General features: G+C 40.3%; 1 protein-coding gene across 1 annotated transcript; it reads right to left on the reverse strand.

Annotated features, from left to right (window-relative positions):
• Positions 1-1,677: 1,677 nt before the first annotated feature.
• Positions 1,678-9,676, reverse strand: LOC136343233 (uncharacterized). The gene is made up of 9 exons (XM_066289821.1): positions 9,404-9,676; positions 8,919-9,261; positions 8,447-8,717; positions 8,118-8,373; positions 7,892-8,007; positions 7,607-7,824; positions 7,017-7,414; positions 6,713-6,819; positions 1,678-1,954 (listed from the first exon to the last, which is right to left on the reverse strand). The coding sequence occupies exons 1-9, from the start codon at positions 9,674-9,676 to the stop codon at positions 1,678-1,680; spliced, it is 2,259 nt and encodes a 752-aa protein (XP_066145918.1).
• Positions 9,677-12,839: the final 3,163 nt, after the last annotated feature.

Consider the following 12,839-nt stretch of genomic DNA (forward strand, 5'->3'; position numbering starts at 1 on the left):
TCAAACCTAGTAGCTTTTTGGGTGTTGCTCCGGGCCCAGCTTCCATCCGTATTTCGGATCGGGGGACTATGCATAATAAGTCGCTTTAATCGCTTAGTGGCCTTCCAAAGTGAGTAGTCAGTCTTGTTATCATTAGTTAACTCACTCAGGTAGTCCTCAATTGCTTCATTTTTCATACGTTGGATTTCGCGCTTTAGTTGCTGAGTTGCATTATTCAGAGCTGTTTTATAAGTTGGTATTCTGGTCTGTTGCCATTTCCGTCTGAGTTTTCTTTTGTCGGTGATAAGGTTTCTAATTTCTTTGGGTAATTATTACCTTTTGTTCGATGATTATGTACGGGAGTATTGTCCCATGCTGCTTGTTGAATATTTTCATTGAAAAGATCAACTTCTTCATCTAACTGTTCTTCTGTTATTAGTGCAAATAATAGCTCAATTTGTTCCTCGAATTGAGTTTTGAAGCTTTCCCAATCTGGTCTCTTGTTGGTCAGTCTTGGTGGATTTTCTTTTTGTATTACGTATTATTTTTTTTGTATTTTGTATTGTCACTTAATATAAGAAGTATTGGTGAATGATCTGAGTCCATATCCCATACTTCTTCAATTTGGATAAAGTTTTTTGAGATTTTCCTGATTACAAAGAAATCTATGACATCAGGAATTTTATGAGGATCAGTAGGCCAATACGTTGGCTAACCAGTTGATAATACTTCGCATTTAAGCTGATTAGATGCTGCTAAAAGTTCCTTACCTTTAGCTGTAGTCATCCTAGATCCCCAGTGTTTATGCTTTGCGTTGAAGGCACCTCCTATTATGAATCAATTTCCTTGACTATTTAGAAAGTCTACACATTGCTCCTTCTTTATATTGTGTCTCGGCGGAGAGTATAATGCCGTGATTGTTACTTTAAATGTTTTTAAACTGATACTGACGGACGTGGCTTGTATTTCTGCTGTTTGGTAACCCATTCCTTGATGGTGTAAGATGGATTCCCTTATGATGATCGCGCTCCCTCCCTTTGCTCTGTTATCCGGGTGAGCTGTATGATAATTTCTAAAACCTTTGAATTTTATGTATGACTCTTTGGTGAAATAAGTTTCAGATATGAGACATACATCCATTTTTTCTATGTCTAGGATTGTTTGCAACTCTGATTGATGTTGCAGCAACCCATTGGCATTCCTTTCTAATATTCTTAATTCATTAGCCATTTTTAGTTTTAGGAATCGCTCCTTGTGTGCGATATTCTGATCTGGAATTTCGTCCATCCATTTTATTCAACTTCTCCAATATTTGTTGGAGCATCTTGTCGATGGATGGATTGGCTTCATTTGTTTTTTTCTCATTACTTTTATTTACTTTCCCCGCTACTGCTTGACTGTAAGTTTTACTTACATGATTTTCTGCATTTCTTTGGCTATTATACATCCCCGATAGTTGGCTGGATGTCCTTCTCCGCAATTGACGCATTTTGGAGTTGCTTCCTTTGGTTTGTTGCATTCCGCTGTACTATGTCTTCCAGTACATTTCACGCATCTAAGTTCTTTGGCGCAGTATCTCTGGGTATGTCCATAACCTTGACAATGTTTACATTGAAGCACTAATTTGGATTTACGGATTGGCTGGATTCGCACTCTTATTCCCATGATGTCCGTAATGCCAAAGATATTATTGACATCCTAGTCATTTCTGAATGATAGCATGAACATGTTCGATGGCTGTTTTGTTTTATACTTCAGCTTTTTAGTAGCTTCCAGTAATTTGTAATCCCTTCCTCTCATATCCTTTACTATTTCTTCGGGAAAGCAAGAATGATGGAGATTAACTGCCATTACTTTAATTGGTCGATTTTGTTTATTTTCATAAGAGTGCCATGAATATCCTTTCTCACATAAAGTCTTAGTGAGGGCTTTATATTGTTGGCCATCTTTGACGTTAATTTTAACGTCTTTATCACTGATAATTTTAATTTGAAATCCAGTCATCATATTAGTTATGAGTTCGTGAAGCGTATTAAAATTTTTTATTCCTTCCACTATTATTAGTGGAGGTTGCGGTATTTTTTTAGTTCTTGGTTGCTTTTGCTCTATTTGAAAAGCTTTTGGAGTTGATTGCGGAGGGGCGAGTGATTTATCCATTTTTCTTTGTTTCCCATTCTTTGTTCTTATCCACTCCATTTCTCTTGCTAGTTCTTCCTCATCTGTGTGATACTGCACTTCCTTTTGTTCCTTTACTTTAGATGTTGAACTTTGTGTTGTTTGTGTCGTGTTTTTGTGACATTCATTTTGTAATTCCGTATATGACTTTTGCAGATTTTCTAGCTGTATTTGAACATTGTTCAATTTAACAGCGAGGTTATTCTTCCCGCATTCCTCTCATTTCCAAGCGTTATAAAACGTTTGTTCATTTTGCGTTCTTTCACTATTCTCTCTAAATAAAGCGGTGTTCTGCTGCATCAACACTACTTCATTAGGGTTGCCTAGTAGTTAGCCTTGCTGATTCATTTCGACACCTTGTCGCACGATATCTTAAACAACCTTGGTAGATTGCCGGACATCACTCGCCGAATATGATATCCTTATCACTTTACTTTTATTTTTGTTTAAACTAACAGACCGCTCGAAAACCTGTTTATCGTTCAACAGTCAAACGGGCACAATATATATATATAATGGAAAATGTAAAGATAACACGAGTGGATCTCATCAAGCAATTTTAGAATTCTAAACTCGTGTCAACAATATTTGAGTAAATTTGTTACAAAAATTCAGCGAAATCCGAGATAGCATTGAGGAATCGTGCGAAACAGCCGAACTAGAAAATTAATATTTAGAAAGGTGTGAATGCGAAAATAATTACAATTTTGTTATTTCCTTGGCAAGAAGGTACTTGGATGACAGCAAATGCGACAACAATAATATCAAAGGGTCTTTGAAGGGTTCCCAGACATCAAGTAACGACACTCCCACGCAGTTTGTAAAACTTCCAGACATAAATTTGCCTACGTTTGACGGATCCTTGCAAAATTGGCTTGAATTCAAAGATGTATTTGAATCTCTTATTCATAAAAATGAATCATTATCAGATATTCAGCGATTTCATTATCTGAGAGCCCCTGTATGTAATGAGCCAATCCAGATAATATCAAAGGTAGAGTTTTCCTCTAATAATTATAAACTGACATTTAAAAAATCGTAACACCAAGAAGAACACATCGTACACGTTTGAAATTCTGGCATTACGTTGGGTCGGGTAATAGATAAAAACGATCAAAATACCAAAAGAAAATTATTGTGAATAAGTGAAAAAATTTGAGAATAATTTAATAATGGGTGGTATCTCCTTTTAAATTAATACATTCCTGTAAGAGACGTGGCATGCTTAAAATTAAATTGTCAATATCTTCCTGTGGTATTGTACCCCAGTCAATCTGCACCTGCTCGCGGAGTTCATCTATGGTCTCTGGAGGGCGAGCTAAACGTTGAAGTCTCCGACCCATTATATCCCATACATGCTCTAACGGGGACAAATCTGGAGACCGAGCTGGCCAAGGCAAAGTATCCAAATTTTCAGCTTCCAAATACCTCAAAGTATCGTTGGCTACATGTGGTCGCACATTATCCTGTTGAAATGTGCTTCCAGGATGGTCGTGCATGTATGGTACAAGAACCGGTTCTAAGACACTATTAATGTACCTCTGAGCATTTAATCTATTATAAATGAAAAAAAGAGGAGACCGACTACCATACTGGATGGCACCCCAAACCATGACACCTGGTGTTAAACCAGAATGACGCCTTTCCATAAAGTCCAAATTTAATCGCTCTTCTTTGCGCCTTCCAACACGTGACCGTCCATCAGATCGCCATAAACAAAATCGGCTCTCATCACTGAACACGATTCTTCTCCACTCATCCACCCATTGCACTCTCAGCCGACACCACTCCAGTCGGTCCACCCAGTGGTTTCGTGATAATGGAAGCCGACGCATAGGACGATATGAATTTAGTTCAAAACTTCGAATTCTGGGATTCATCGTACTAAGGGAGACTCTTCGATGTAGAGTTGTTACCCAGTTAGCACCAAGAGACGGAATTGTTTCAAAGGGGGCGCCTGTCGCTGAACGACGAAGTCGCCGGTCTTCGCATTGGTTCGTCATTCTTAGACGGCCACTACCACGATGACGATTTACTGACCCTTCGTTAGATCAATCTCTCCAAGCTCTTAGCAGTGTTGATGCGTTTCGATCCAATCTACGTGCAATTTCGAGGAAAGGTAAACTTGCCTCATGCATACCAACAATTCTTCCCCTTTCAAAGAGAGTTAACTGCCGATAAACTGCATTTAGGCGTACACGAGGCATTTTGCATTACCATACATTTAATATGGTACTAACAATAATACCTTTATCGCTATCCACCTGTAAAAAAATTTGCAAAAAGAACGATCGTCACAGATAAAAAAGTAAAGGAAAACTTCAAATCGCATTAAAATACGAACTTGAAATTTTTATAATTTTTTTCTCTTTACAAGTCTAAAATCATACCAAAATTTCAAATACATCCAATGCGTTCTTCTTGGTGTTGCGGTTTTTTTGGAAGTCGGTGTAGTATAGCATGGGAACTCTTGAGAAAACGCTACAATAACGATAAATTATTAATTCATAATCACATAAAAAACATTTTAAATGTAGAAGCCATGAACAAAGAATCCGCTAAAAGTATACTTGTGGTTTTAAATAATGTAACAAAAAACATGCGTGCTTTAAGTCAAATACGGTTGCCCACAGCTTCCTGGGGTGTGCCGATAGTTTATTTATCAAGTACGAAATTAGACAAGATCACTGCTAGAGATTGGGAAGCATTCAAGATAAAGCTACAATTAAATCCTTCCTTAGAACACTTCAAAAAAGTCCTAACTTCTAAGGCCGAGCTGCCCGACAGTTTGAAGCAAAGTCGTGCGGAAAAACAAGTAGGAAATTTTAAAGTTCTAATTGCAGTAAATAATGAACCGCAAAAGTTAAAAATGACCTATGTTAAATTGCAAAAATGTTTTTTCTGTAAGGGTGAACATTACATTCAGTCATGTCCGTCTTTTTCAAAAATTCCAGTTGAAAAACGAGGTGGGAAAATTATTTCTCTCAAGTTGTGTTTAAATCGTCTGAAACCTGGTCATTTTAATAAAAGCTGTCGAAAACTTTCGTGTAAAAAATGTCACAAGAAGCACAAAATTTTATTACATGAGGAAAATTATAATTCGCGAGAACCTTGCGAAGAAAGCCAAGTGACTCAAATCGGCAAAGAAGATTCAATATCTTCACTTGCAGAAGTAAGAGAAGTAATAAATAATTCGGCTAATTGTCACATAGGTAAGGTTTTGTTATCCACAGCTCATGTTTATGTTTTAGACCGGTTTAATAACAAACATACTATTCGAGTAATCTTAGGCAGTGGCTCCCAATCAAGATTTATCACGGAAAACGCTTGCGATAAGCTTCAATTATTTAAAGAAAAAATTAATGTCGCACTCAATGAAATAAATAACTCGTAATCAACAATAAATTATAAATGCAACACGCAGATATTCTTAAAGGCCGATAAGTTTTCGGTAAAGGTGTCTTGTTTTTTGATCCCAAAAATCCCCACACCGACAAATATAAGCCATCTCAAACTTCAATTTTATATGATAAGTCGTGAGCGTAATGATAAATATTATTTAATTATCAAATAATTTATTCTTTAACGAATAACGATCTAGACACAAGTTAATCTGGTGACAACTTTGGACCTAAGAACTGCCTCTCCTCTTTGGATCCCCTCTTTATAATAATAACATGCTATCGTTAGTAAAGGCGAGCAATCTGGTTAGTCTATGTTAGGATTGTATTAAATAATCATATATGAAACCTGAATCCCTTTCAGCATCTTTAAAGTTAGTTTAATGGTTTTCTAAACGTAAGATTCGGCTATAGATTTATATGTTTGCCTGGCCTGTATTATATTAATGATCATCACTCGTAAATGGTCATATAACTCCTCCCTCCTTAACTCTCAGACAACAGGGGCTGATTTTTGAAGAGTTCAAGTTGTATGTCTACTTTCACATTCTCAGTGTTTTCTGTCTACATTTTTTTATAATACACAAATAGTACAACTACTTTGCCTAAGGATACAATGAAGGAATAATGATTAAAGCTATTGACATACCACTAGTTACAGCTTTTGAATGCTTTAATGGGTGTACATCCAATCTTTTAACGTTTTCTAGACTCTGGTGAATATTTCGTAAATTAATGCGATTTAATTCGAGGGGTGCAATTTTTTGAATTAAACTCTCATTGATATTGACGGATGACAATTTTAGTCTCAAATTAATAGTATCAGATTTCTGTGACTCATAGTGATTATGGTTTGTAGATCAGCGTAAAGAGGATAATTATTTTTTTCTTTTTGAAACTATTGACGCCTTTTAATATATTTTGGATGTCTTTGATTCTTAAACGGTTGTACTCTATACTTAAGTTCTAGTTTTTGTGCTATGACTTCTTCCAATCAGGAAGTGAGCGGGTGATAAGGGGGTTAAGTCATTGGGATCTTGTGACAAGGGAGATAGAGGACGGGAATTAAGTATTGATTCAATTTGTGCTAGTAACGTAATGAGCTATTCGAAGGTCAAGTTGGCATTTCCCGCTACTCGTTTTAGATGGTGCTTTACCGACTTGACCCCGGCTCCCAAAGACCTCCAAAATGAGGCGATTGGGGGGGTATAAAGTGCCATTGCACCCCCTCCTGGGCATATGAATTGGCCAGTTTACTAGATTCCTTAATCAAGAAATGGCCGAGTTCTGCCAACTCTCGATTGGCGCCGACGAAATTCGTGCGTTATCCGAGTAAACGTGGCTAGGTCGACCACGCCGAGTAACGAATCGACAAAAAGCAAGCAGGAACGACTCACTGCTAAGATCGGATACCAATTCCAAATGCAAAGCCTTCGTCGCAAAGCATATGAATACGCTTACATAGCACTTGGGCAACCTTGAGCCGCGACCCTTTTTGTCCCGTATATTGACCGAACCCATGTAGTCCACTCCTACGATTGAAAATACGCTCCCACCAGTTAAGAGACTTGGCGGGAGGTCACCCATAATAGGCGCTAAATACTGAGGGTTGAATCGCGAACAGGTAACGCAGCTCCTTACAACGGCCCTAATCAAATTGCGCGCCGCGACAGCCCAGTATTTTTCCCTTAGGGATGCGAGCAATAGCTGAGGGCCGCCATGCAACAATCTTTTATGCTCATGCTCGCACAACATCCGCGTCAAACGATGTTTTGGAGACAAAAGCATGGGATGTTTCTTATCAAATTGATAAGGCGAGTTTCGCAACCTTCCCCCTACACTCATTATGCCCTCACCATCTAAAAAGGGACTCAAACTTAATAACCTATCCTTAGGGTGCAAGGCGACACCCCTGCTGAGGCAATCGAGCTCGACTGGAAAGCTACTTCTTTGCGCAGTTTTGACCAACATTTTAATTGCCTCATTTATTTCCAACCTGAATTATGGGGTAGTGACGATGACCCCTTTCGATAGCCTTGATCCAAAATTACCAACGAATCGAAGGACGTATGCTACGATGCGACTCAATCGATTGAAATCAGAGTAGCGCTCGAAGAAGTAGTCCCCTATCGCGACAAAAACAACAACTCCCTTTAGAACGCGAACCTCGGGCACCTCCTTAGGTCCTTCAGACGCTCTAGGCCAATGACTTTCCCTAGACTGAAGAAAGGAAGGGCCGTGCCACCAAAGACTAGACTCCATGAGTTCACTGGGAAAGACCCTCCTCGATACCAAGTCGGCCGGGTTTTCCCTAGTGGGGACGTGACGCCACTCACAATTCATTGTAAGCGATTGGATTTGTGATACCCGCGCGCTTACGAAGACCTTTAGGCTGCTGGGAGACATTTTTAGCCAACTCGAGACGATAGTTGAGTCTGACCAGCACACCTACCTAACAAATTACAATCTAGAGGAAACCCTTACCTTGCTTATAAGTTTGGCCATGACCAATGCACCGCATAGCTCCAAACGAGGGATAGTCAGGGATTTCAAAGGACTCACCCTGCTTTTGGCGCATAATAATCTCACGGTTATATCGCCGTTTGTATCGATAGATCTGACGTAGACAGCTCCACCATAAGCGTCCTCACTAGCGTCAGAAAAACCGTGCAACTCATGGCACAAAGCATCCACGCATGAAATGTGGCGATCAATGTGAGTTCCATTGAGGTTCGGCAACTCACTCCGGAATTTTGTCCAGGCTGTATGCAAATGGGCAGGGACTGACTCATCCCACGATAACCCTTCTTGCCAAAGCCTTTGAATTAGGATTTTCGCGATAATTACAGCCGGAGATAGAAGACCCAAGGGGTCGAAGACTTGCGATATACCTTGACAAGATGGTGCGCTTTGTTACTTTCACGTTCGTGTCAAAGGCCTGAATTTTGTAAAATAAAACATCTGACGAACAATGCCAGGTTAAACCCAAAATCTTAGCCCTGTGGTCCCCATGAAAGTCTAACACCTGAAAATCCTCGTTTCCTTGACTCACCGCACGCAGTATAGCGGGTTCGTTGGAAAGCCATTTCCGCAATTTGAACCCACCCCCTGCCAATGCAGCGGAAACTCTATAACACATTCTAATTCCTTCCTCAACCGAATCTATTGAATAAAGGAAGTCGTCAACATAGAATGACGATTTTATTACCGAGGATACATCAAGCTCACTCTCCTGTGCTACTTCATGTGGACACCTTACGGCTAAAAAGCTGGCACCAGCTTGTCCGTATGTGACGGTGTTCAACTCAAAAACCTCGATAGGACCTCAGGGCGATTCCCTCCAAAATATCCGTTGCAATGAACGTTGTGTAGGCTCCACAAATTCTTGCCTATACATCTTGGCGATATCTGCCGAAACCACAAATCGGAACTCGCGAAAACGAATCAAAATGTCAAATAAGTCCGATTGGATCACGGGACCGACTATTTGCAAATCGTTCAGGGATTTCCCTGTTGAAGACGGCATACTACAATCAAATACGACCCTCAATTTAGTGGTGCACCTTTCTGCTTTAATAACAGGGTGATGAGGCATATAGTAAGAGACACGATCATCCTCATCAAGCACCCTAGTCATGTGCCGAAGACTCGAATATTCACGCATGAATCCACAATATTCTTCCCTCAAAGCTGGATCCCGGCTGAACTTACGTTATAGCGAAAGGAACCTTTGGAGAGCTTTCGTCTTCGAATTCCCCAAGTCAGCGACGGGATGCTTAAAAGGGATGGCAACCACGAAACGGCCGCCGACCGCACGCCTATGCGTTCTTTGGAAATGCTCCTCTGACCTTGAGCTCAAAGTATCTGTTCTCAAAGTCGTCCCGCTCAGCTAATTCATCGTCGTAATCGTCAGCATGTGGTTCCAACTCACTTTGGATGGTTCCAAACCTCTCGAAAGTACCTTCTAATTTGTCTAGTCTCTCTATTATCTGCCCTATTTTTTCGGCACCTAGACCGCCACTTACATCTAACCTTTCGAGAAATTTGCTAAACATAGTGAGTTGGGCTTTGCACCTTCTCCTAGCCACGTTTAACCCTTTTAGTTCCCCAGCAGATGCCATGATGATAACAAAATTTCAATACACGCGTCTACCAGTTACTATCTGTTCTAATACAGGAGTTCACAACAACGGCACGTAATTTGTAGCCACGCCAAGCTTTGTAATATGCGGCTACAAGTCACTGTGTGCGCTAAGGTGCAGTTAAGCAGTACAGCACGCAATTTGTAACCACGCCAAGTCTTTATAGAATATGCGGTTACAAAACGCCAACTTTACGATACGAATGATCTAATTACTAGCAAGTAGCACAAACGAAAGCAATAAGGTTCAAAGGCAATAGGACAAAGGACTTACCCACTTCCCAAACAAAGCTCCCTGGCTTCCACGATGATCCGGAATCACCAAATTTTTCTTCTTACTTAGCCCCAGACGAACAGCGATTTTGTTTCGTTGTTCTGGCAGGTGAAGCAACTTCTACCACTACTACAGAGCAACTTCTTGGTTTTGCACGTGAACAACTTCTATCACGACACAAACACCAACCGAATGATTTTCCACAAGCACGAATCCGGCTCGAAGGACCAAAATGTTAAGGGTGTTCCTTCGATAAATGAAACACGACAAAGACAATTTGTTTTATGTAAAAATGGACTGTATTAACTTTTCATTTATCTCAAAAGAATGTAAGAATCGTGGTCTAAGTAAAGAAGAGGGAGAATGCTTATTAGGCGAGTTACACGATATGATTCGGATCACATCCCGACACCGACGCAGCTTTCACCCGACAGACAAACAGGAAGAGCAGAGAAGAGAAGTGCGAAAATTGCTCCGATTATCGCTTAAGTACTAACCCCGAAGAATTCCAACTAGGGGCGCACCACCACCAAGAACCATTATAAGCTATGGCTACACCGAATCCCATAACTCGTGACCATCTGGGGAATATCTATACTAGTCGCTTTTATGGGAATATCGCGGGTCCAACAAATTGACCATCAAAGCAATAGTCCCTATAGAGAAAGCTTCTTTTGACTAGTAGCACATTCCCCAACCAAAGCGTACCCTTAGCTTTGGCCTGACGGGCCATGTGGTCTGGCACCCAGATGGTATTTTCCGAATAAGTATCGCAGTACATGGGCGTAACTTAAGGGAATAAACGACAATACACAATAGACCTAATATTAACAACAATAAAAATAAATAGAAACAAAAGCCAATAACTTAGAGTCCCTAACATGCTAATTTCATAGTAGTGTTGCTAATAACTGATCGCTTGTTTGTGGGATTTCAGGGTCGTCTTCGCGGGTTTGACTTAATTTGGATAAGATATTTGCCTTTTTCGCGTTCTATTTTAGGTGTCATTCGGTTCTAAGTAGCCGAAGTGATAGGACGTGCGTATCAGCGATCAGAATCCAACAAAAAAACAAACAACAAAAATACATAAAAACTATTTCAACTATTTTGGCATCAACAATAGAAGAGTGTAAGATTAGTACCTAGACTAAAAGAAAGTTTCCCCCATTTTTGCGGCTCTTTTAGCCGCAGAAAATCGCAAATGGATAACGTGGAAATGGCAATCCACCAAGAAACACCAGGCACGTCTCGATCCACTCCCCAACAACAGAACAAAATTGCTCCCCTCACACTTGTCAAGAATCGTCAAGATAACCAGTGGGAAACGGTGGTTAGACCAAATAAACGAGTAAGACAATCCTCAAGTCCCATAGAAGTAGACATACTCAGCCAGAACAGGTTCTCTCCACTAACAGTGGGAGAATCCATTCCCAACAATGATCCCGTTAAAGAAAAATTAACCAGACCTCCCCCAATTTACGTGCCGGAAATAAACAACATAAACCCCCTACTTAACAAACTCAAAGATATCGGGATTTCTTCGGGCTTTACTTACAAAACGTTAAGTAATAGACAAATAAGAATATCCCCCGACACAGTTGAAATCTATAGAAAGGTCATAGATCTTTTCAAGACAACCGAAACTCGATACCACACATACCAACTTAAGGAAGACAGAGCTTTTAGAGTGGTAATACGCAACATCCACCCTAGTGCCTTGGAAAAGGATATTAAACATGAGCTTGAGGAGCAAGGACATAGCGTTAGAAACGTCATTAATGTCAGGGAAAGGCAAACCAAGAGAAGACTTCCTCTGTTCTTTGTAGACCTTAATCCACAAGGTAGTAACAAAGAAATATATAAAGTAAAACGGCTACAACAAGCAGTAGTCGTAGTAGAACCTCCCAGAAAATCAAAAACGATCGTCCAATGCACCAGGTGCCAGGAGTTTGGCCACACAAAAAACTACTGTGCTAAACCATTCCGTTGTGTTAAGTGCCCCGGAGAACACGAAACATCGAAATGCACGAAGGATAGAACTGCTCTTCCAATCTGTGCTCTGTGCGGCGAAAATCACCCTGCCAATTATAGAGGCTGCAAAGTCTACAGAGAGGCAGCAAATAAAAGAAACTCCCCCCAAAATACGAACAGAACTAGCAGCCCATCACAAGAAATCAGACAAAAAACCTATAGCAGAACCACAGAAAATATATCATATGCAGACATGGCAAAAAACCAAACCCCTCTACACACACAGAAATACCAAATCAGTACCCAACCAAACCAAACCTCATTATCAATGGAGCAATCATTCCAAAGACTGGAATCAATACTAATCAAGCAAGCGGAAGAGATGTCCTCACTCATCACCTTAATCACAACATTATTGAGCAAGCTCTGTTAAATTCAAAGACACAATCGTCCTCACATTATGGAACGCAAACGGACTGGCCCAACACCGTCAGGAAGTTGAACTATTTATCGTGACGAATGATATTGATGTCCTACTGGTGTCGGAGAGTCACTTCATTGGCCGAACCTTCTTTAACATACCGGGTTACACGGTATATGACACCAAACATCCAGATGGAACGGCCCATGGGGGTACAGCAATAATAATCAAAAATAGTATTAAACATCACGAAATGGAAAAAACAGAAGAAGATTGCCTCCAAGCCACCAGTATCCAAATAAATATCGAAAATGGCCCTATAACAATATCAGTGGCCTATTGCCCACCCCGTCACAATATTTCTTCAGAAAGATTTGACCAATATCTAAGGACACTGGGGCACAGATTCATCTCAGGAGGGGACTATAACGCCAAACATACAAGTTGGGGGTCAAGACTTATTACCCCTAGAGGCAG

This window comes from Euwallacea fornicatus, chromosome 14 (assembly GCF_040115645.1).
Source record: "Euwallacea fornicatus isolate EFF26 chromosome 14, ASM4011564v1, whole genome shotgun sequence".
NCBI classification, from domain to species: Eukaryota; Metazoa; Arthropoda; class Insecta; order Coleoptera; family Curculionidae; genus Euwallacea; species Euwallacea fornicatus.

Excerpts from the sequence above, each read along its gene's own strand:
- LOC136343233 (XM_066289821.1), bottom strand. The coding sequence starts at position 9,676 with ATGGCATCTGCTGGGGAACTAAAAGGGTTAAACGTGGCTAGGAGAAGG. Across the intron at positions 8,718-8,918 it reads ATTTGTGGAGCCTACACAAC|ATTCGGTTGAGGAAGGAATT; the intron begins GTTCATTGCAAC and ends TTTATTCAATAG. Across the intron at positions 1,955-6,712 it reads TGGGAGCCGGGGTCAAGTCG|TGATAAAGACGTTAAAATTA; the intron begins GTAAAGCACCAT and ends TAAAATTATCAG.